Below are 25150 nucleotides of genomic sequence, written 5' to 3' on the forward strand. Positions count from 1 at the left end.
ACAGGAACTGGCAAATGAAATCAGATTCTCCCTCGACACAGGTCTGTGATTTACAAAGTTATAAAATACAAAGGTTTGGGAGGATGTGTTTTTTTTCTCTCCCTTCAGAATATGGAACCTGTTTATCACAAAAGGACATTTTAGCACTTATTGGAAGAAAGGAAAATGTAACGCCCCTGGGTATTCACCTGTATTACATTAATCTGTGTCGTTGTTCTCGATGTTTCAGTATGTTAGCAATCATTGAGGAAGAAGGTAATACAATAAAACATGGTGTTACCAATATCTGCCATTTCAGTTCCAGGTGCCACAGGACTTGGTGGACAATGCAGCAAGTCAATACCCTATGTGGGTGCGTGTTGTTTCATTTTACATAAAATATTTGTCTAGTGCATCACAAACAGGCTTCATATATTTTGGCTGTAGAAGTTTTACTTGCAGTTAACTGTCCACAAAATATTACTGGATATCCATGCTATTAGTGAAGCTCAGCTCATACCTTGTAGGGTCGGCACCTTGACATTTTATATAGGAACCCTAGAATTATCGCTCCATTCAGGGTGGCAGTGGATTCAGGGTTTCTCAATATCAAGAAGGCACATGATTCTGCTGAAGAAGCAGAACGGACAGACACAGGGTCAAACTGAGCTGGTGGGACACTGGGTAAAAACCCAGTGGGCCCCACTGACCCTGACCTGTTCCTTTCAGAGACCCCTTGCTGCCCCCTAATCTCCTCCCTGGCCCTGACTGTGGCTGCAACTCAAGAACAGGTACATGCCCAGAAGGGGGTTGCAGCTGGGAAGGGGGCCTGGAGGGGTCTTGTGGTTAGGGCAGGGGGACTCGGTGTTGGGTGCCCCTTGCAGCAGAAGTCTGGTTGGCCTTGGACCTTCCAAACCAAAACTGGACATAAACAATGGTGCTTGGTGCAATTGCATTGATTTAGGGTGAATGCAGTGTGGATGCCCTCTATTGATGCAATAAGCAGAGGTAACCAATGATAGATTTGCTTTTATCTCACTACCTGAACAGGACTGAACAGAGCTAATTGCTGATTGGTTCATTTGGGTAATTGCACTTGAGAAAATATTTTACATTTGTACAATACTGGCACAATACAAATTGGTATCTAAACAGACAGATAGTTCACCACTTTTACCAGTAAAACCATCTCTCATGATTTCCTTGGATAATTTGTCTCTTTTACTAATAATCCACTTTAAAGTAAAGTCCCCGCACAGTCCTTGGCTTTTATATCTGCCCTCATTAGAGCTCCTTGCTTGGGAAACATATGGAAGAACAAAGAGTTGGCAAGAGACTGCAATTTCTCAGGACCAAATGGGATTGTTTTCTTTTAAAAAGCCTGTCACTTGTATCTTTCCAAGGATTAGGGTTATAAATAAGGGATGTGTCAGGAGCCCATTCCTTTATTGGTTGATCAGATGATTGTTTCTTGGGATTCATATGTTCTGCTTAGTGGCAGAGACAACCGTAGGTCATTAATCTGTGGCCAAAGCAACTGAGTACAAAGAGAATCTCTATATAAAGTAGAGCTGGCTCAAAAATAGGGCAGATGACTGCATGGGACCCTGCAGAATAGCAGCTCTTTTTGGGGAAGAGGAGCACATGAGGATAGTAGAGGAAGATGGAGATGGTCAATGTCAAGGTGGCAACATTTACGCTTTATAGACTCTCTTGCCCAACTCTTGTTCAACTGCTGTTGAAGTGCAAAGCCCAGCTCTCTACAGGCTACATATCTGAAAGTCTCATCAAAGTACCCATCACAAACGAAACCAATCCAGACTGGGTGGGTCTTGAATCAAAATGGTTGAAAATCTTGAGATTCACAGACAATTTATGAATCTGTTAGTGTCCATCTTCATTATTCTTTCACTTAGTGATTTCATTTCCTAGAATGCTTCCATCCTACTTATCTCCACAAGTTGGTATCAAAGTCTGGCGACCCTAAGCCCATAGAGCATGGGGCCCTTTGCCCATGCTAAGAAAGGTGGCTTCAAAAGTGGTTCAGGGACCATCTGGAATCATTGCCTGAGTTTTGCGTTAGAATAACACGAATATTGTCCATGTTTGTATCTTGGGGAAGGTCTGCTAAATATTTAAGTGATCAATATTCAGTGAAAAATAGTTCCCAGAGTTCATGTTATAAAAGTCCATGGACCATTATAAAGATTCCACCAATAAATGAAATGTTTCCCATACATGTTGGCTTTTGTTTTAGAATATTCCTACAATGACCCGTGTTTGTTTCTACAGTTCCTCTTTTATTTGCTTTTAAACCGTGGAACTGCAACATTTGCTCTCAACATTTTCCCTTTCGCTATCTCTCTTTGTAAAAAAAAACACCTAATAAAATGGGTTTCACCGAAAAATCAGTACTTGTAAAAATACAACAAAAACGGGAAAGTAGTAAAGATCTCTGTACCAAGCCCAATTAACATTCGGTAATGCAAGGTCCCATTAAAGCTAAGGAGCTTTGCACTTAGAGTATAATCATGTGGAACTCATATTCATTTAGGAAAGACACCTATTATTACCAAGTCCTGATTGGTCCTCACTGCTGTACAATGAAACTGTGGTTGGATAAAAGCTTGGTTTGCATGTTGAGATTAGTTCCAAGGAAAATATTGGATAAGCAATTAAATTTGTATCATTGTTATAATATCGTTATTTATTATTATCTTAGAACAAAGGTGGATATCCCCCCCTTTCATTACAAACACTAATTCCAAATGAATGAACTCATTCATCTTGACTTAATGAAATTATTTGGGGGGGGTTGGTATTTTAGATCGAATTCATTCCAGCACAAATCATATTACGTTTCCCTGTAGATTTTGATTTATCCACTAATTTCTATATAGTTCAAGTCATTTGTTTCTATATGGATTTAGGTGATTTCCCATGATGCACTCTGTAGCTATCGAGAGACTCTGCATTATTATGGGAGTGCAGAATGAATTTTAGTGCTCGAGTAAGATTATTCGTGACAGTTTTGTGGTTTATTTGTTTTTTTTCCCCTTTAGCTTTATTTATTAGTCCAGGGGATACAGGCAGTTGCAATTAGAAAGAGGAATGACTAAACAAATAAATCTGCTGGACCTGCATGAGCGCCGTGAGGAATAATCCATCAGTCGTGAGGGGATAAGGAGACCTTAAGAACATTTTGGACCAAGGGTTGAAATATTAATATTTTTTTTGGATTGGCGTCTGTGCTATTTAAATAATTAAAAGCTCTTAAAAAGATTAAGATGTTTATCAAAAATACAAGAAGTATGTTTCTGGCAGTTGTAGCACAGCATCGGGGTCAACATTTCGGCAACAGATATAGAGAGTTGCTGTCACCACCTTGCCCTACTGTACCCACCTTTGCTCCGCTAAATATATGTCTCTTCTTTCAGGTATCTGCTGCAAGAGCTGAAGGCCACAGGTTGGAGATACATTTTGGCATGAATACTAAAAATATCGGACAGTTGCTCTATAATATAGATATTTAGCTACAACATTTTCTGCTTTAGCGAGCTGGCTGAGATTGGGGGCATAGACCAAGTGAAAGTCAGAGATCTTCTCACTGCCTGGCCTAAGGCTTTCCCAGTTGTAGTCCCCCTTCTCCAGGCTGACTGGCAAAGTTAGTGATAGGTCCACTGTGAAGTTCAGGCAGTTTGGCCATTGTTGACCTTACTGAAAGCCAACCAATCACATTAAAGTCCATGAGGCATCTGCTTATCTACAAGTGAGGTCTACATTTTTGTCCAGGCCGATCTATCAAATGAGTGTGTCAATCCTATTTGACCATCTCTATGGATGACCATATCTGATGATATCCACCAGTGTGAATAGCGGGTTGTTTGATTTGATAACCCCAAACTCAACTGGATGCACACCTCTGCTAAGTACTCCGTTTGCTCAAAGTCAGCTAATTAAGTAACGTTCCTCACCATGATTGGATAGTCTGACTTCTTTTGATTGAACCTTTGGATTAGTCCTCACCATGATGGATAGTCTGACTTCTTTTGATTGAACCTTTGGATTAGTCTTCAATTCCATGGGTTCTGTATGGTGATTGAGAATGCTCAGAGAGCAATACTCATCAGATCCCTTTATATAAGTTGACTAAGCTCAGTTAGGCAGTAATTTCTATGTTTTAGTGTTAAGAGAGGCAGCATATGTTTCTGTGTATACCTCTTCCCCATCGCACATCTTGCACACATGTGTTAGCACTTAGCTGATCCCTCACTAGGGTGGCTGTCTGTAGCAGGATGGGAATGGACAGCCCACTACGAACGCTTCTGTTTGCTCTCAGTTAGGGGGTTTGGCTGAAAAGTACTAATGATCCGTCCCAAGACATTATTTCAAAGGCCATGGTCAACGTGCCATTAAACTGTTATGATTATCATTACCTGAGCAACAGATTAACAGTCTCCAATCTTAAAGCAATTATTTTGTTAATTTTCAGTCTCAGACCAAGGTTTCCACCTAAACAAACCCAGTAGCCCACCCGCGGTGCTTACCAAGGAGGCATTTCATGTGTAATGTAGGGGGCTACTGGTGGTTCATGGGGGGGTTCTACAAAGTCGCTCATAAGTGTAGAGGTTCAGACTGCTTGCTCTTGACAATCTCAAGGTGGAGAACTATTTAAACCCAAAAATTGTATTGATGTTGACCTTTTTTTTTTGAGTCACCTTCTGAAAAATGTTCTCGCTTTACATTATAATTGTTAGAGGTTTCTGAGATATTAGACATTTTAGACTACAAATCCCAGGCTTTCATCTCAACAGCTATCTTCAAAGGCCATAGTATCAACGACCCAAACTGTCTATGGACTTTCAATGCAGTTCTTGTATAGTCAGTTAACCATAGGATTGTTGACTCTATACTTTCAGAGATAGCTGTTAAGAGCAGTCTGAAACTGGTAATATCTCACAAATGAATACAATAAGAAGTGCAAAAATGCTCAGAGGATCACTCTAAATTTAGTTCAGTTTTTGGGTTGAGATCCTGTTTAACAATAAACAAGTAGAACAGGCAGGTGCAGCATGTTTCCCCTGGGTCTGTAACCCATGAAGGCAATTCAAAGAGATCAAAGAAATCAACTGCTAGAAGATATCCTAACCCATGGGATTGGTGGACAAGTTCCTGAGGATTCATGCTTGTTCTGCACGAGTCTAGTTCAGTAGACACATGTCTGACCAAGACCTTCCAAGCAATGGTCTAACCTGGAACCTCTGACCTGAGCAACAACATCTTCTTCTAGATATCCGAACCCATCCCAATCAAAATGTAGATTTTTTTGAACACCCCCTTGCCACGCTCCGTGTGACCAGAAGTAGCCCACAACTAAACAGACCATAAGGTCAGGGAGTACTTCAACAAAATCTCAACCACCTTGTGGGTGTTCCTCAGATACCAACCTAAAGCAGGACTCTAGCATGCTGCACAGGTGGAAGGGTAGGGAGCCTTGTCAGCGAAGTTAGTAGGTTTCGGGTGGGGCCAGACACCCCTGCTGGACACTGGATGAGGTAGGAACTACTTTCATTGATGAAAGGGAAAGGGGACTTGATGTGTTTATCGATTTAAATATTTAATCACTCATTAGAGCAAAGTGTCTAGCTGGCAGCGACATGATTTATGGGGTTAAATAGTCAATAACTTTAAAGAAGGAAATTGGCTTGATGTCAGTGATATATTTTGATGGGTTAAAAAGTCTATTCCCTATAAAAGCAAAGAGACCTTTAATAGTGACAAATTGTCTTATTCAGAAGCAATGGCAGTAACTTTTTAATGCGTTCTTAAATATTTAATTGGTTCAACTGTCACTCAAGCCGGGGTTTCAGGAGCTAAAGTGGAAGATTAGAGCACACGTCCCGAGATCCATTCTCTCCAAAAGCCACAAATTACAGTCTTGCTTTAAATATACCTTCTGACATCAGTAAGCCCCACGTTGGCTTCATGAATTAAGCTCCGCTTGAGATGGATTTTCTGATAACCGCCATGGAAAAAAAAAAACGGCTCGTCATCTTTATTTCTAGGGTTTGTTTTCCAATATGGCATAGACTATTGTAGGCAACGAATCTCTGCTGAGCTGCATTTACAAAACTGACCTGTAAAGGTGTCTTCTCAACTGTTTTATTTTCCACAGAATTCTCTATGAGACATATGTGAAGAATAACAGGGACTGTGTTCACTCAGTCTGAAGAAGCCAATACAGGAGCTAAAATTAATGAGCCCCCACCTTGCAAAAAGTCAAGGAGTTGTGAGTGAGCTCTCTGTCCAGCAATTAAGCTCCATGGCTTACTGGTACAGTTTGAGAGAGCTGAGAAGACCGAAGAACTGGAAGATGGCTGCCATGAACTGCGATCCCTGAATCTGCACCGAGGGGTAAGTAAAAAGTTAGGGGCATTTCCCCAGGGTAGCAGCTAGGCTGGGGGGGGGTTTACGTAGGGTCGGGGTTTTGTTTGGTTAAGGGTTGAATTCTCCTTTAAGGGTAAGTGCACACACTAAGATTTGGGGAGATTTAGTCACTTCGCGACAAATCGGCTCTTCTTTGGGCAACTAATCTCCCCAAAAAGCCTTCCCGCCAGCTAGAATCTAAATCACAGACGGGATGGTGCTCAGAATTTGCTTCACTAGTAAACTTTGGGCGACTTCAGAAAACGAAGCGTTCCAAGTGCCATCTCGCCGGCGGTGTAGCTGACGGGAAGGCTTTTCTGGGAGATTAGTCTCCCGAAGAAGAGGCGATTTGTCACCCCCCCAATCCCCCCCAATCTTAGCATGTGCCCTTGCCCTAAATATAAGAATATGTTTCCAGGGGCGGAGCTACCGGGGGAGCAGGGGGGGCCAGGGCCCGCACCCCCTCAGGGCCCCCCGGCAGTCCGCGCGATGCATATTCCTGGCCAGTTCCGTGTGTACAGAGGGGGGTGGGGGCCCGGCTGCGCGTCCTGCGCCAGGGCCCGCCCCCCTCTAGTTCCGTTTCTGTATGTTTCTTCTGGATAAAATCTCAGTTCAGCCAAACAATATGATACCTGCTACCCATTTATATATAGTAATTCTACTGTGCAAAAGAACACCTTGCTCATTGTGTCTCCTCTATCCTGCTGTTGGCCATGCTGAGAGCTGTAGTTCACAGAAGATAGAGGAGGGGCACATGTTCCAAGATACTTACAATACATCTTTAGGGTGGGGGATATATTTTATGGTATATTAATGAGGAATGCATCCCTGATAGGACCATATTGAAGATAATGCAGTCAATACATTCTTCTTGAGAAGATCTTAAGCAGCTCCAGTCCCCAGAGGATGCTGGGAGGAGTGGACTGGGGCTCTATTATATAGACACACTCGGAGGGTTATATATGAGGCTCCATTGTCTCTATGTGCTTCTGTCGGATCAGCACAATCAACTGCCTTGTGAGAGCAACATGAAAGGCAGGAAGAGAGGAGGAACAAGAGATAGATTGGGAGCAAAGGATGCGAGAAGACTTGAGGAGGAGGAGGAGGGTGCCGGAAGAAAGGTTTAGATGGAGAGAAAACAATACAAGGAGAAACAGATAAATATAGAAAGGGAAATCTGATAGAGGCTCCTTACAAAGGCTGTGGGACTTAGGACAGAGAAATGCCATAGACTGGATGGGCTAGAGATGCAGCACTGGGCTGTCTGATTGCCATGTCTTTATTGCCATGATTAGTCTAATTTCTACTGCACTGTCCATGTACACATGAGAGAAGGAAGAGCTAACCAATAAATGTCATTCTACCGACAAACAGGAGTAGTAATTATAGCCATGCAGATATAAATAGCAGGGAGGAGGAAAGTGCATTAAGAGAGAAAAATACAATATTTCTAAGTACGGTTATTATGTGTGCGTATTATGTGCACTGAACTTTTCCCCCACCCCATCGTTGCAATTAGTCATATTTGTGGGAGTTGTCATGTCATAGACCTCAACTTTAACCCTGAATGAGGGACCTGATGGTGTTTATTGGGTCTGGTTGGGGCTTGAGTGGATTTGGGGTTGGCTCTGGTGGGCATGGCCTGGGCTGCCATATTAAATCAAGAATGTGGGGAGGTGAATCCATACTGCTTGTCTCAGCACAGTCACCAGCCACTTGCCTTTAATAATAAACAGTGTTGTAGTAAGGTCTATAAATAACAACACACACCAGACTACAATGGTTTCCACAATGTGGAGGTTGCCCATCTAACTGGACTCCAAGCCTTGTCTGGGGAGGCCCAGTCAAAATGACATATTTGGCTAGAATTTACTTTTCTGTCCTAGATATTCCTAGAAGCCCATCTTGAAGGTCTTGATGTCCTACTGTAGATAGTCTTAGGACCATGGATCAATGGCTGATACAGCAAAGTCTCCTATGTTTGTAAGAAAAGACCACAACTGAAATGTCATTTCAAAGGTGAACTTAAAGCAGGAATTTACATTTTTTGCCATAGATACTTTTGTTTTTCAAGGTGGGTTGGAGAGACTTGACTTTATGCTACACACTAGGCACCCACCTCAGTATATATATATCAAGAAGTCAATAAATTATCTTGAAGATCCTATTTTTATAGGGTTACAAGATAGCTGATCTGACATTATACCCCACCTCCCAGTTATATCTAACTGAATGTAATATATTTTTTCTATTAGCGGCCATAAAAAATAGCTATCCTGACTAATGCTAGAGGAACAACTGTAATCTTTTAATCTTGTCAACTTTGACCGATGTAACAATAGCTTTCCTTCCCTGTCCCCTCACACTCAATGGCTGCCTCAGATCCCTAATAAAATATATCTTTAGACAGTTCTGTTTATTTTAGGAAATTCCTTGGGAATATTTAACTTGACCGTCTGCCCCCAACAGAAGTAATACTGAAGTTATGTAATGCTACATACACATAGTTGTGTGGATACCCAGCAACGCTGCAAAACATGTACGGCACAGAGATTATACAGTGGAGTTCCAGAAATGTGCTCAGAGGGACAAGTACCAACAGTATGTTCAGATATGTACAGTGGGATACAAACTATGCACACAATATGCAATATAACACCGTAAAAAGCTTGGCCTTGTTTTGAAGTCAATCTGTATAAAGTGTTTATTTTGTTTCACCATATCTTTCATTGTAACTTAATTTCTTCAGACACCCAGGAAATATATCTTATCTGCCAAAACCACACAACCAGCTCACCAGCATGCTTGTATATCTTGTAGCAAAGACATAGTCCTGAGAATGATGACCTACTCCACCCACAACTCTTAAAGATGCTTGTATATCCCATGGCATAGACATAGGCCTGAGAATGATGTCCTACTCCACCCACAACTCTCCCAAATGCTTGTATATCTCATAGCATAGACATAGGCCTGAGACTGATGGACTACTCCACCCACAACTCTCCTAAATGCTTGTATATCTCATGGCATAGACATAAGTCTGAGACGAATGGACTACTCCACCCACAACTTTTACGCATGCTTGTATATCCCATGGCATAGACATAGGCCTGAGACTAATGGACTACTCCATCCACAACTCTCCAAAATGCTTGTATATCTCATGGCAGAGACATATGCCAGAGACTGACCTTTTCCACCCAACACTCTCCTTCATACTTGTATATCTCATGGAACAGACTCGGAAACTGGGGTGTGGTCCCTTGGATAGGACTTAAAGTAAAAAGAGAAAGCAGATGGGGTACAAAAGCAACCCCTGAATGAACCAGTAACTCAGTAACTTAGAAGAAGTGCTAATTCCATCCTTAACGACTAGTAGGTCCAGGTTCATTGACAAAAGCAAAGCCAGTGGATGCAGAGGCACACAAGAAACAGGTTAGGAATGTCTCATTTTTAGTAGAAGTTGTGCACCAGCTTCTGCTGTTGATGATAACGTAGACCTTCATCACCTGCTATCTGGTGGTATCAGGGAGGGTTATATGGAGCAATAGGAGGAGTTATAGGGAGGGGTATATGGAGCAATAGGAGGAGTTATAGGGAGGGGTATATGGAGCAATAGGAGGAGTTATAGGGAGGGGTATATGGAGCAATAGGAGGAGTTATAGGGAGGGGTATATGGAGCAATAGGAGGAGTTATAGGGAGGGGTATATGGAGCAGTAGGAGGAGTTATAGGGAGGGGTATATGGAGCAATAGGAGGAGTTATAGGGAGGGTTATATGGAGCAATAGGAGGAGTTATAGGGAGGGGTATATGGAGCAATAGGAGGAGTTATAGGGAGGGGTATATGGAGCAATAGGAGGAGTTATAGGGAGGGTTATATGGAGCAATAGGAGGAATTTTAGGGAGAATCGTATGGAGCAATAGGTTGGGGTGATGGGAAGCAAAAGGAGAACCAAGGAAGGCAAAGGTATAAGGATGGTTATATACAGTATAAGGATAACTTTTAACACGACAAAAATACTTGAATAGGGTGTATTTTTATTAATTTGCTCTCTGCTCATTTCCCTTCCCCCTATGTCAGGATGAAAATGGAGACCAGGGACATGTTATAGCAATAAGAGAGCTCTGAGGTTAATTGTGAAAATCAATGTGTCTGAATGTTGCACAGAGCCTGGAAGGGGTTGTGTTTAGTAGTAGCAGACATATTATGAGGATGGCAGCAGTACAGACAGGGCTATAGAGAAATGAAGCCATACAGTATAAATTACAGACATAGATGAAAATAGCTTGTGCCAAAATGATCTTATTGAAGCCAATGCTATTACGGCTCTTTAGCTTTAATTACATCGTTCCTATGCTTTACGAGAAAGAGTTAATCATGCTTTCTATTAACCACCATCATCATCATCATTTATTTATACAGCGCCAGCAATATACGCACTACGGCACATTGATATTATAACAATCAGGGGTCTTACAATAGATCAGCAAACATGGGTTACAGAATAAAAGAGTAGGTTTAGTAGGTTGCAATCTAAACTGATGGGGGGTGGGGAATAACTGATTTGCTGGGAAGAATTTCCATTCTGTATGGAATGTTGGTAATTCAGGCTTCTTTAGGGAGTGTTTGAAGGGTTTGTAGGGGTGGGAAGGGTCTGATAGCATGAAATTCAAGAGACGGAGAAGATGTACAAAGCATTGCAACTGGGAATGGGATGAAGTTATGGGAATAGAGGAGAAGATCAGGAGCACAAATGAAGTTTTTTTAAGATCGGATCTACTCTTTAAATTGTAAGGGTCCTAAAATCCTATTTTCATTCTGTAACGTTTCTTTTATTGTAAGCAGGGGGGATCCTGAGGCAAAAGCCCTGGTACAGTTGGTACAGTTGGTACAAGCGTTGCTCCCAACCTTAGGTTTACTGAAGATATGAGTCATGGATTGGCCCAGTGGGTGACCTTGCCATCACATATCCTTATAACTCCATATTGTGTTATAATACCATTACAAGAAGCCCAAAAGGAGACAGGCCTTGGATCAGGGTTGCAAATGGGGCACTTCATAGCAGGACAACTTTCTATATGTTATTATAGTTTGTACTTGGCACAAGTCTCAAGGAAAAGCTGAAGGTATAATGACCCTTTAGGTGTCCATCACTCAAGTTTTCTCTCAGTGGCAAAATGTCAGAAAGTTTCTTCTCGCTGCAGGTAAAATACATTCCCTAACCATGCGGAAGTGTCTTCCTACATTTCTTGTTGCCCTAGAAAGCCCATCATAACGACCAATCTTAAAAATAATACCATTTCAGATAGTTTTAAGGGATCCTGTCACCTAATAATTCCCTCCCTTTCATTATATCATTGGATTTTATGCACATGAACATCATTAAGCCTGGGGGATACAGTATTTATACAGATACATTCACAATATATATCATTATATGCATATATAAAACTAACGATAGATCTTGAGATTACTACACCAAGGCAGAGAATGTATCTGGGGCTTCATAGATGAACCATAAAGCTAATGCGATGGATTCAAGGGAAGAGGTTGGGCAGCTAAGTGCCCCGTTTAATTATGATATGCGTTTCCTTTTTTCCATAATTTAGTCTCTTAGTCTTGTTCCTGTACAGTCTGGATGATTTCACACCTCCCGTAGGCTGATCTATGGGGTGAAAGCAATTCTGTGCAATCTAATTACATCACGTGGTGGTCTGGCTAAGTGGATTCAGCTCAGTGTCATAACTTAGTCGCTTATTATGCCCCATTCATCCCATCACAAAGGGCATTAGAAAGAACCCTTTTTTTATTATAAGGAGTGCATGGAGCGTTGCCAGTGAGCTAAGTATGAATCATCTTGTCATCGTTCCTATTTCCAATCCTACGAGCAGTGACCGGAACGCTTTCTCAGCATAGTCTTTGTTCATGGCATGATCAAAATAATAATACAAATCTACAGCTCTGATCACAGTTCAGTCGGATTTTCTACAATTAGTCTTTCTCTAAAGGAAACTTGGAGGCTTGTTAATCGCTAAAAACAAAGCTGCTGTTTAGGGAACAGATGTTGTGCCTACCAGAAAGATTGTTTTCCGACATGCCTAAATATTTAGGAAAAAGTTTGTGTTTTCCGTTGGCAAACATGGGATACTTGCATGTCATGCACCGGAAAGGGTTCTCTTGACCTTATGTTCTGCTGCGCTTTAAAAAACAAATGCTACTATCAAGGCAAGCTGGTAACTGTCTCAAAAAAAGTCTACTGCTCCCTATCACCGATAGCTCCAACTGAGGGAACTGTGCCTTGTAGATAGAAGCTTCATGCCCAACAGCCAACCACTTGAAGGAATTGCAGGTTTGACCCAGTAAGGTCCATAATCTACATTGTGGGTGCATTTCCTAGGACTTAGAATCTAATAACTCCAACTGGCCTAAAGGGAATAGGACAGAGGTACCAGCTGAAGGTATTTTTTCCAAGAGAAATTTCAGGAGGACTTTTAGGCCCAATGACTCCCACCAGTTGTTTTCGCATCAACAGAAATTGCAGTGTTCCAAAGGGTGCAGCTGCTGGTAAAGTGCTACTCTTTTGTTGCTTCATCACGGGAGCACCCCTTGGCTGATGGTAGGACCTAGGAGAATGGTCCACCCCTTGGCTGATGGTAGGACCTAGGAGAATGGTCCACCCCTTGGCTGATGGTAGGACCTAGTCAAATGGTTCATTCCTTGGCTGATTGTAGGACCTAAGCGAATGGTCCATCCCTTGGCTTATGATAGCACCTAGGTGAATGGTCCACCCCTTGGCTGATGGTAGGACTTAGGTGAATGGTCCACCCCTTGGCTGATGGTAGGACCTAGTCAAATGGTTCATTCCTTGGCTGATTGTAGGACCTAGGCGAATGGTCCATCCCTTGGCTTATGATAGCACCTAGGTGAATGGTCCACCCCTTGGCTGATGGTAGGACTTAGGTGAATGGTTCACCCCTTGGCTGATGGTAGGACCTAGTCAAATGGTTCATTCCTTGGCTGATTGTAGGACCTAGGCGAATGGTCCATCCTTTGGCTTATGATAGCACCTAGGTGAATGGTCCAACCCTTGGCTGATGGTAGGACTTAGGTGAATGGTCCACCCCTTGGCTGATGGTAGGACCTAGTCAAATGGTTCATTCCTTGGCTGATTGTAGGACCTAGGCGAATGTTCCATCCCTTGGCTTATGATAGCACCTAGGTGAATTGTCCACCCCTTGGCTGATGGTAGGACCTAGGTGAATGGCTTCTTTGTGTTGGGATCCTCATGATATCCCAGTCTAATGTCATGCTGTGTTTTATAGTAACCCTCAAGACTGGAGTCAGTTGCAGCCTCTCTACTGAATAACAGATGAGAAGGTTTGGACAAGAATGTAATTTACTTATAATAAACAGCATATACAATGTATTTAAACACATATGGATGCTGTTGTGGGAAATGAAACTAAATCCTCAATTATATAATAAGAGCTTACACTGAATATATAAATTAGTGAGAGTATCCGGTTACTGTGTGGGACAGGGAATTTAGTATGATTCTATAAGTTACGGTACTAAAATCCCATGTGCTGTTGTTCAGTTCAGACAACGTGTCCTTTTGCAGTCCACTTGGACTACTTTCTTCCTCTGAAAGGGGTCCAACAAAGGATGAACTCTGATGTTCACCCATTGATATATTGAAAAAAGACAGGAGATCCCATCTCTGTTCTTCCCTGCTGCCAGCCCTGTGTCTATCAAGGTGCAGAACATCCCATATAAATATTCTTCTGCATATTATACATTGTTCTTGCACAAAAGAGCAGCTTGTACTGCAGTTTCCCTTTAATGGGGTCATTGGGGAATTGTGAAGCTGCTGGAGATCTGAAAGCCAACACCGTCACAGCAAAAGCCTTTCTAGAAGAAATGATTTCCCTCATGCAGAATAAATACTTATATCTCTGTGTCATTGGCAGGAAGAAAAAGGGGAATGAGTGTCCCCCTTATGAGAAGAATTCCAGCAACTTCTCCTATGAGAACAGGCCTAGAGATGTAACTAATCTGTAGATCTGTGATCCCGTGTGTCCCTGCGGAACAGCTATTGGCACGATAAAGAAAAACTGTGGATCAGCACTCGCATAACAGCTCTAAGGGTCAGGGCAGCATCTTATAGACTTCAGTGAATGCAGGTCTCCTTCAGAACTGGACAATAGCATCTCAATTGAGAATAAAGACTGCTTCTTTCAGCTTTGTTTGGGTGAGCTGTTCACAATAGTCTCTGTCCTCCTCTAGTAATGGTAAAGGGGGCTCCCATGGAACGCACAATGCCAAATACATTCGTTTGCTTCCCATCTGAGCAAACTTATTTCTGCACATAAGTACCAAATTCAGGATTCAGTCCATCACATTGGAGAATTTAGAATAAGGCCAAACCCTCAGTATTCAGCCAGACTGAATCCAAACCTTTGAAAATGTAGAACTTTCAGTCAAACCTTTGTGGAGGTGGAATAGTTTGGATCAAGGACTTCATCAACACAGAGATGTGGACCTCAATCCAAAGAGAATACCAAACCAACTTGATCGACATCTGCCGATTTTCATCTAGATAGCGGTGAGGAGGGCCCACTATATGTGCAGATAAGATGCCAAATTACTTTGAAGGACCCAAATCTGCATCTTAAATCTGCCTGGGTATGGCCACCTTAATAAAGCAAGATTTCCCTCTGTGCACCCGGGATAAAGTTCTTACTTCTGGCTCAGTTTCAATGTCAACCAAATATCATCCTTGGTGCTCAATCAATTGATGCACAATTTCACACGGACGGGGCTATTCAGGAGACCTGGTGCTTAAAGTGTTGCATTAAGGACATTTTGTGGTTTTCCGCTGGATTTTTAGTAAGAAAATGATGACTATTCAGGGATGTCGCAGGCTTATTCACAGCTTGCTCATAGACTATTCCAGCCAACACAGCCTTGAGGAAGAAGAGGACTAAAACCCCTCTAATTCCCCCCATCCTTCACCAAACCATGGGTGCCCTGCCTGGGAATCCAGTTCAGCTGCAGGTCTAGCCCTACCACCCTTGCCTACCACGCAATTTTTGATCCTTATTCAGACTGTTAAAGTGATGTCACTTCCAGTTTACGATGACATAACATTTGGCCTCGCGGGTGCCCGAGTCAGGTGGAGAGTAAACCCATGTGGGTGTTGCTCAGGTAAGAGGTCAGGTTAAGGGGGTATAGCAGGATAGCAGTTGCGGGTCGGGTTGCAGGTCATTGGGTTTGGGTTGGGCAGGGGTCTGTCCAGTTGGACACATTAAGGACTCTACCTCCATTCACCTCCATAGCTTTATTATTGTATAGTATTGGGTAGTAAAAAGTGTTATGTTTATTTGATATATAATAAAGTAGATGTTTCAAGAAAAAAAATCTGGATAAAATAATTCGTTGCATTGCGTGCTTAGTACCCAGAATATATTGATTTTTAAGATGTTAATGGATACAGAATCACTGATTGAACTTGCTGATTTTGCTTTACAAGCTGTAGTAACATATATATATATATATATATATATATATATATATATATATATATATATATATATATATATATAGTATAGTCTATTATAGCACTGCTTGCAATAAATGTCTCTTTTTCCACTTCTCAGGATCCCACAAGCACAGAGAAATAAACTGAAGGATGTGAGAAAGCCTTCAAAATGCATCCCTCAAGGGGTTAATACGGAGGCAAGGCAGCTGCCTTCTTCACAATGAACCAAAAACGTTTGCGAGGGGAGGTAGAACATGTGGTGAGAATCTGTTCAGAATTACATTTCCCTTCTCAATACAGGACATCCTAATTAGCTCTGGAAAAATGATGCTGCTCTCTATATAACAAGAACTTGTCCCTTTGCCATGATGATTTCCACTGGGCCACTGAGCTGACATTTCTTCACCTCCATCCAGCCATTTGATATTTCTTTATAATCTGATAATGCTTGTGTTCATTAGTTATCTAGTTCCATAAATGTACCAATGCTATGCCAATATAATTCTATTTAACTTTCTGCTTAATTATAGGTATTCTAGAAATACAAATAAAAAGCAATTCTCCCACGCACACTGTAAATGTGAAGAAATGTAAGCTTTGTACACACACTTAGGAGAGTCATGATACAGTAAGTGAAGACATTTGTGTGTGACCTGCCATGTATTTCCATGCCTGTGTCACTTGTATGTACAGCTTATACCTTTACACGTGTTTCATGTGTGTGTGTGTCTGTGTGCAAGAGAGAATGCACACGTGTGATACAATTGATGCAACTTAATAGGCACACATTTCCCTTCCTCTTCCAATCAAAGACAGACGAAGAAGGGATTGGAAACATTACTGGAGTGAGCTAAATACGGAATGAGATAAATAAACAGAAACAAGAGAGAGATAAATGAATTGAACTGATGGTTGGGAGGGAGAGAAGGAAGAGTGTAAGGAGGGGGATGTGTGTATAAGACATTACACATGACCAAAAACTGAAGGAAGAAAAAACTGTACAAAGACAAGAAAGATGAGCAAAAGAGAACCAGGAAAGGTGGAGGAAGGAAAAGGAAATGGAAATAGTAATGGATGAAAAAGATTTGAAGAAAAGGTTGGAGAGTTAGAGAAAAAGAGAGAACTGAAGGTTGGAATGAAGAGAAGAAAGGTGGGATAGAACATAAATATTAATACAAGGCTTGAATGCTGGGGAGGAGATTGTAGAGGGTGAAGAGTGGCGGGAAACTGAAGTTGTAAAATCAGAAAGAAAAACAAAAGTAAAAAGAAGTGGAAGCACATAGAGACTCTATAAAGTTGGAGAGCCAAAAGTAGAAGACAAGTAGAGACAAAGTAAAGACAAAATACAAAAAGTGAGAAATGGGGAGTAGTTGTAAAGGCAGAAATGAAAGACCTGAGAAGAAGAAGTTGAGGGAGATTGGAATGCAGAAATGGAAAGAACTGAAGAAGAAGAAATGAGGAGACACTCATGTTGGAGAAGCACAAGGTAGAGGAGATGTGGGAAGAACTGGAAATTGGAGAGACATGAAGTTTATAATTTGAGGGAAATTGAAGATGGAGAGACAGGAAACAGTGGGAAAGGCAAAGGGACAACCATGTTAACTAGAATGCTATTATAGCTTGTCAATATTTAATATGATACACAAAGATGTCACCATTGACAGAGTTTATTGTGGCTTGAATGACAGCCCATCTTGGTAGGGTTGGAGAGGAAGAATTAGAAAAGAGAAGAGGAGTAAAGACATAAGTGCTAGATGTCTATAAAGCAAAGCATGAACAGAGAGAGAAAAGGAGTGTCATGGTGAGACATGGATGAAGAAGAAATAAATACACCATGTTGGTATGGAACAGAGAGAGAGACATGAAGGTTGAAGAGCAGAGGATGGAAATAAGGTATGGAAAAGAAAGAAAATAGGATGTAAAGGATGGTGAGTAGATGACATAATGACCAATGATAAATAATTTGAAGAATGGCAAAAGAGATTGGTGTGAAGGACAGAGAGTGAAGAAGAGATGATGCATGTAGGAAATAAAAATAAATGGGGAGAAGACAAAAGAAGGGGTAAAGAAGTAGATTGAATGAAGAGTGGAGCATGGAGACTAATGAATTGGGAGTTATAGAGGTGGATAAGGATGATATGGATGTACAAACACAAATAAACAGATGGAGAGCAGATATGTGAATAACTGGGAAGCCATGAAAGGGCAGGGCGCAAGATGGAAAATCAGGGGAGAAAAGTAAAGAAAGGATGAAGAAGCGATGGTAAGAGAAGCATGTGATTGATAAACATAAGCACAGAAGAATGGGACATTCATATACACTGAAGCAGCAGAAAGGGAACAATGAGTTGGAGGCTGAGTAGAAAGAGAGTGTGTGAATCACAAAGAGGAGGGGTAAAATAAAGGCAGATGTGGAGGCAGAGATGGGATTAAATTGGCCAATTAATGTGTCAGCGGCGGAGTCCTGCAGAGCGTCACTTGTGACATACTGACCACTTTGTGGCTTAACCCTTCAGCACCCTAGTGCACCTCACCCTAATCCACAGCTCTCAGGGGAGCAAGGGGTGGGGGCACCCTAAATCAGTACGTAGATTTTTCCAGGCAAAATCCACATTCATTTAGAAAAAAAAATCCTATTCTTGGCAGGAAAGGATTATATTCCCAGTAGAGACTCCTAAATACTAATGAATGGGAAATCAAAGGAATATGCTTATCAGTGACAAATTTGGCAGAAACATGTGTATGAGAAAAAGTCGCTTTGGGAATAGTCAAAAACATGCCCTTTCCCTGCACCCTCACATTGCCCTCTATTTGTTCTCTTTTAACTGTTCTTTAATAGCCCTGTGAATCCAGACCTCTCTTCTCTCTCCTAGAAAATCAAATCCATACAAACTGCCTAGATGATTAACCATTCATTTAGATACATGTGATAGGCTGCAATTGCCCCATACTCCTGTTTGGCAGACCCCGTTCCACCCAAACACTCCCCTGATCCCCAAACTACTCTTAATTTCTGGCAAGCCCCTGTTTTTTCTGTTTGGCAAAAATGCATCTGGTTAAAGAATCTCATATGTAATAGGAGGAGTTATAGGGAGGGGTATATGGAGCAATAGGAGGAGTTATAGGGAGGGGTATATGGAGCAATAGGAGGAGTTATAGGGAGGGGTATAGGAGGCAATAGGAGGAGTTATAGGGAGGGGTTATGGATAATAGGAGGAGGAGTTATAGGTAAGGGGTATAAGGACAATAGGAGGAGTTATAGGGAGGTATATGGAGTCAATAGGAGAGTTATAGGGAGGGGTAATAAGGAGCACAAGAGGAGTTATAGGGCAGGGGTAATATGGACAATAGGAGAAGTTATAGGGGAGGGGTAATACATGGACAATAGGAGGAGTTATAGGGAGGGGTTATACGTGAGCAATAGGAGGAGTTTTAAGGAAGGGTTATATGGAGCATAGGAGGAGTTATAGGAGGGGTATATGGAGCAATAGGAAGAGTTATAGGGAGGGGTATCATGGAGCAATAGGAGGAGTTATAGGGAGGGGTTATATGGGAGCAATAGGAGGAGTTATAGGGAGGGTTATATTGGAGCAATAGGAGGAGTATAGGGGTTATTATGGAGCCCAATAGGAGGAGTATTAGGGAGGCGTTATATGGAGCAATAGGAGGAGTTTATAGGGAGGGTTATATAGAGCAATGGAAGAGTTAATAGGGAGGGGTATAATGGAGCAATAGGAGGAGTTATAAGGGAGGGGTATATTGGAGCCCAATAGGAGGAGTTATAGGGAGGGGTATATGGAGCAGTAGTAGGAGTTATAGGGAGGGGTCATATGGAGCAATAGTGAGGAAGTGTATAGGGGAGGCCGGTATATGGGGGCACTAGGAGGAGTTATAGGGAGGGGTATATGGAGCAATTCAGGAAAGGAGTTTATAGGAGGGGTATATGGAGCCAATAGGAGGAGTTATAGGGCTAGGGGCTATATGCGAGCCCTAATAGGAGGAGTATAGGGAGGGGTATATGAGCCAGTAGGAGGAGTTATTCCTATAGGAGGGGTATATGGAAGCCAATAGGGAAGGAGGTATATAGGAGGGGTATATGGAGAATAGGAGGAGTTATAGGTGAGGGTAATATGGAGCAATAGGCAGGAGTTCTAAGGAGGTGGTATATGAGGCTAGGTAGGAGGGAGTTTATAGGAAGGGCCGGTATATGGAGCAATAGGAGGAGTTATAGGGAAGTATGGAGCAAAAGGAGGAATTATAGGGAGGGGTTATACTGGGCACTTGGAGGAGTTTTGGGGACATTAAATAGGTGCTACGTGAAGATTTTAGAGAAAATCAGTGGAGTGATCACATACTGTAATAGAAGGGGGAGAAGAAATAAGGAATATATAAACAACATGAAACTATAAAGAGCCCCAGAAAGGTTATACGGGCACTATTATTAATATATGAAGCAATGGGAGCATATAAAGAGAAGTTGTAGGAAACTTTATGAGGAATGTTAGCAGTCACTTATGTTAAGCAGCAGAAGGGGCTCAGATCTTGCTCAACCAGGGGGGTTAATTAAACTTTAATAAGGCCGTGCTACTTGAAGTTGCACACACACACACAGAAGGCGTCCATGCTGTTTATTCCCTATGGGACGGCCATGGTATGCGATTGTGTGCAGCTGGCTGCATCTGGAAATGACCCTTATAAAACCATACAAGTGCAGTTAACTCCAAGCTCCTAATCCAACCTTCTGTCACAGCCCTGGGATTTCATTTCCTTCTTCACTAAATACTTAAGGTCCAGAGTATCAAAGTGCTGACCCCCTGATCCACTTGGTGTTTGGGCAGGGCAAGATGCCACCGAATTGTGAATGAAATGTCTTTAAGTTGTAACAAAACTGATATAAATACTGCTATATTATATATAGGTTTATGTGACTACCATATTTTGTCTTAAATTGGCCCTTTAGAATATCAGATATGGACCTCCAGGATCCAAGAGAGAACTAAAAAGCCTGTAATTTATCCGGCAGTCACTAAATATAGCAAATACTCAAGGACGTAGTTGTTTCATAGAATAGAGAACTAATATATCCAATAATAGTTAATGAATGAGACATTGGATGTCTTGAGAACTTGATGAAACAGAGATTTGGTGCCAACTGAAGTTGTTTCCCAAGTTCTCCTTGAGGCTGATGATGCAGGTGATTGTGTGATGGAAGTTGCTGAGATGCCACCTAAGCAAGAGTAGTTTCATACAACAACTGCCCCAGTAGTTGACCTTATGAAATCGCCTTTGGCAGTTATGGAGTGTAGTTGGAATCCTGTACTGAGACTAAAAAAGAAAACAGAATATGATCAGTCACATGAGAGATCTCAGTTTTCTGAGGAACCATCTGAGAGCCATGGTGAATCTGAGCCTTTGTCTTTGTCCTGAGTAACAGGTTCTAATTTATTCCTTTGACTAATGTAAGTCTAGAGATATCCTTTCATCTGAAAGTTGGTGTTTGTCAGGTCCATTACAATACGTTTTTAGTAGGACTGTCCAACTGGAGGCCCACAGACCCGATTTTTATGACCTCCAGTCTACTCAAAGGCTCCATAGACTTATGGCTTCATAATTTTGATGTATTTTGGCCTTTAAACATGCTGTTTGAGAAGTAATTGTTGTATGTGATTAGTAGGACAGTGCTAGTTTATAGCATTGACCCCATTCAGGATAAAGGAGGCTCTCTGGGCTGGAAAGGAAGGAAAAGCCTTTGCTATCCCTTATAAGAAAAAGGACTGCAAAGTGGAAATCAGTTCTGGTAAAGTCAAAAACATGGAAGTGGTCATCCAGCGTTTTTTTTCTTCCTCTTCATATATAAATATATATATATTTATACCAGCTTTGTGTTTCTCTTACCAGAAATGTTGCTTCCAAAAATAACTAGTTTCTATTTTTCAGTTTTTCGTGGGGTAACCACTTGACTATTGTGTAGAACATGTAAAACCCATCACTTAATGTCATTTTGGGGAACATGCGTAATGATGTCAATGATGGCACGGGACGCAGTGAATAATTTTTGGCAAATTTTGGAGTATCTCTCTAGGGAAGCTGGTTTGCTGGGAATGCTGCTGCTACTTTTATTCTTGTTTAAAACACTTGGTTAAGGAATATAGGGGGGGGTTCCACCTGCGTTTAGTGGCTCCATGTGGCCAAGTGAGTACTGACATGGATAGGAAAAAGCACTCGGGTTTTTGGGCTCATACATTTCTTTTGGGGTCACCCTTATCTCATCAGACTTCTGCCTGTCCTCTCCTGATGGCCCTGGAGGAACTAACTACATATTAGACCCCAAAGAAGAGCCCCTTTAACTGCAATCATTTAGCAAATGGGTTGATCCACTATTGGGTGCGGGGACCAGTGATCAGAACATACTATAGGACTGTGGAGACCCATTGGGTGAGGATGGTATGAATGCCCAATGATCCTAAACTCAGACAGACCCTACTACGGGGGACAGCAATGGGGTCGAGCTGCTTTAATTGGCTTGTGTCCCTCCAGCTTTCCTCCCCGGTTTCACTGTATCAGGAGATTCCTTGCATTTGCTTAGCTAATTAGTAAATCGCATGGGGTAGGTGCTTGATCAGGGGCCACTGATATTGTTGTGGGAGCAGTTTTTCTTGCTGCGGATGTAATTGTCTCTGCAGTCCCCCAGTCACAGTCATAACAGCCATGACTTAATTCCTACGATTTGACATGTCACCCTACACTCACCGGCATGTCACAATAGCAGCAGGCTGAAGACTTTGGAGGCTGAACCAAAGAGCTTGCAATCGAACAAACTGTCCAGTTCCAGAATTTCCTTTAAACCATCTTATCTTACTATACACATAATGCCAGTTACAACTGTTGGAGACATTTTACCAAGTTTAGCCCCAATGGGCTGATTATTTCCCATTACAGACAGACGGAAGCAGCGGGGCAGCTGTAAATACAGTTCTGCTCCTATACAGGCACTTTGGAAACCTAAAGGGAAAATAAAACACTTATTTAAAGATAAGAGTGCTCAGTGGTCTCCCCCCACCCCATACATGATGCTGTATGATATCTGCCCTTGAGGATATTTAATGGGACCCCCAGACTAATTCCAAGAATGCCTAATGCCTTCCCCCTGGCACCCTCCCCATTACCTGTGCCCCTGCCTATTGCTTAAAAGCTCAATTATCTTCCTGCCAAACCCCAAGTGTACCCAGTAAGCCCCACTAAGACAATAAAGAGGAGATCAAGAGAATAAAAATGCTGCCTTTCGTTTTCCCTTTTTTTTTTCTCCTGCCTCCTAATGTGCAGTTAAGTGTATGTGGGGCTCCCATCCAAATATCCTTCCCTAAATCCAATTTTCTAGTCTTTGCTTGTTCAAGAGGCTCTCAGCGTAGAAAGGGGGAGGGGCTGTGGGTGACAGTGGGCGGGGCCTGTGGGGAGGAGGACAGCTCAGAGGGTGGTTTTTCATAAACAAGAAGGGGATGGATTCTTAAGGCTTAAGGGGCAGGTGTTGCTGAATCCGACAGAACTGCATTCTGCATCTGCTTATCTGCCCTCAGCCATCAGCTTTATAGGATCAGCATGGAAACCCCTCTGTTTATTATCCTGGGCTGCATGGTAAGTGCCTCACATCTGCCAGCTCTAACTGCCGGCTGCCTGTGCATGGGGATTTAACTGGCCTCTAGAATAAAGCAATGGTCCAATGGGGTGTGGAGGATGCTCTGAGCATCCCCCTATGTGCTGCTTGCTGGGCTTTATCATAAAGGAGCACGGGCTGCTGTTAGGAAGGGGTGTCTATACTAAATTAAGCTTTATTTTCCTTTATTCCTGAAATGTTTTAGTTTTTGCAGAAGATCTGAGCTCTCGGGTGTCACAATAACACGACACCAGCACAGTTAAAGTTTTATTGGGGTCCCCTGCTTTATTGGTACTTTGAGTTAAGGCACCCATGATGCTCAGCTCAGCACCCATGCCGTGTTGTATGGGGTGTTTGTGTTTACAGGGTGGGAAGGTGTGAGGACTCTGCAGTGCACTACTAGGGTTTGGCTGCCGGATAATGCAGTGGTGATAATTACCTTCCTATTACTGCGCACACACAAACCCCTCCATGCTCAGATTTCAGCACAAGAGGCACAATGCCTGCTCTTCAGTCTCTTCCACTCAACGATCCCCCCCTCCCCTGCTCAGCAAAAAATCCATTAATGGAAGAGATGAGGCTGTCAGATGAATGGACACTGTCACTTGGCACAGTCCATCTTTGCTGGTTTTGGTAGCCCCCTTCCCCTTTAACCTGTCACTCAGGACTGGGGAGGAGGAGGAGGTGGGATTGTCAGGGATCCCCCTATCCTGCGTCATCTGTGGAACCTGTTTTTTCCTTCGTTGGCCTTCTCTGGAATGGTTACTGGAGAGCTGTGTGTGTAACATTATGTTGTGGGACAGTGTCCTTATGTGGCACCGTGACTGATAAGACTGTGCTGAATGGCAATGAGCAACACTGTGTACATATAAATGCATGCGGCTACTAGCCCCAGAATAGGACATGGAGGTCCAAGCTGTTTGACTGTGATCTTAATATTAATTCTGGGTGTATGTGTTTGGCACTGTATATTAATCTGACCCTGGGTGTATGTGTTTGGCACTGTATATTAATCTGACCCTGGGTGCATCTGTGTTTGGCACTGTATATTAATCTGACCCTGGGTGCATGTGTTTGGCACTGTATATTAATCTGACCCTGGGTGCATGTGTTTGGCACTGTATATTAATCTGACCCTGGGTGCATCTGTGTAAAACCGATTCTGGGTGTGCATGTACCACTCTGGGTGCAAGTGTGTGAGGCTTTATATGAAACTGGCCCTGGGAACTAGTGTGTGCCACTTTATATCTAATGGACTCTGGCTGCATCTAGGTGGCACATTAGATTGACTTAAGGTGGTCCTTGTATCAGACTGACCCAGGGTACATGTGCGTGGCTCATCGTCTAACTGCTCATACAAATAAGGACATCTCTCCCATGTCATGCTTTATCTGCTGTTTGGAATTTAATGAACAAGTTGGGAAAGGCTGGGCAGTGTGAGACATGTTTGCCAGAGAAATACTTGGAAGCGGTTCTTGGATGTTATTTACGGTTTTTGACACAGACTTGTTCTGGATGAAGACTTGATATGGGGAACTAGGAATGTAC

At 42.3% G+C, this 25150-nt stretch overlaps 1 protein-coding gene across 1 annotated transcript in view; it reads left to right on the forward strand.

Moving 5' to 3' along the window:
* The first annotated feature begins 23379 nt into the window (after nucleotides 1-23379).
* Nucleotides 23380-25150, forward strand: part of ngfr.S (nerve growth factor receptor S homeolog) — a 28802-nt gene continuing 27031 nt past the window's right edge. The window contains exon 1 of the mRNA XM_018238047.2: nucleotides 23380-23583. Within this exon, the coding sequence (XP_018093536.1) occupies nucleotides 23548-23583 (36 nt within the window). The 5' untranslated portion in view covers nucleotides 23380-23547. The remainder of the gene's footprint in view (nucleotides 23584-25150) is intronic.

This window comes from Xenopus laevis, chromosome 9_10S (genome assembly GCF_017654675.1).
Source record: "Xenopus laevis strain J_2021 chromosome 9_10S, Xenopus_laevis_v10.1, whole genome shotgun sequence".
Lineage (NCBI taxonomy): Eukaryota > Metazoa > Chordata > Amphibia > Anura > Pipidae > Xenopus > Xenopus laevis.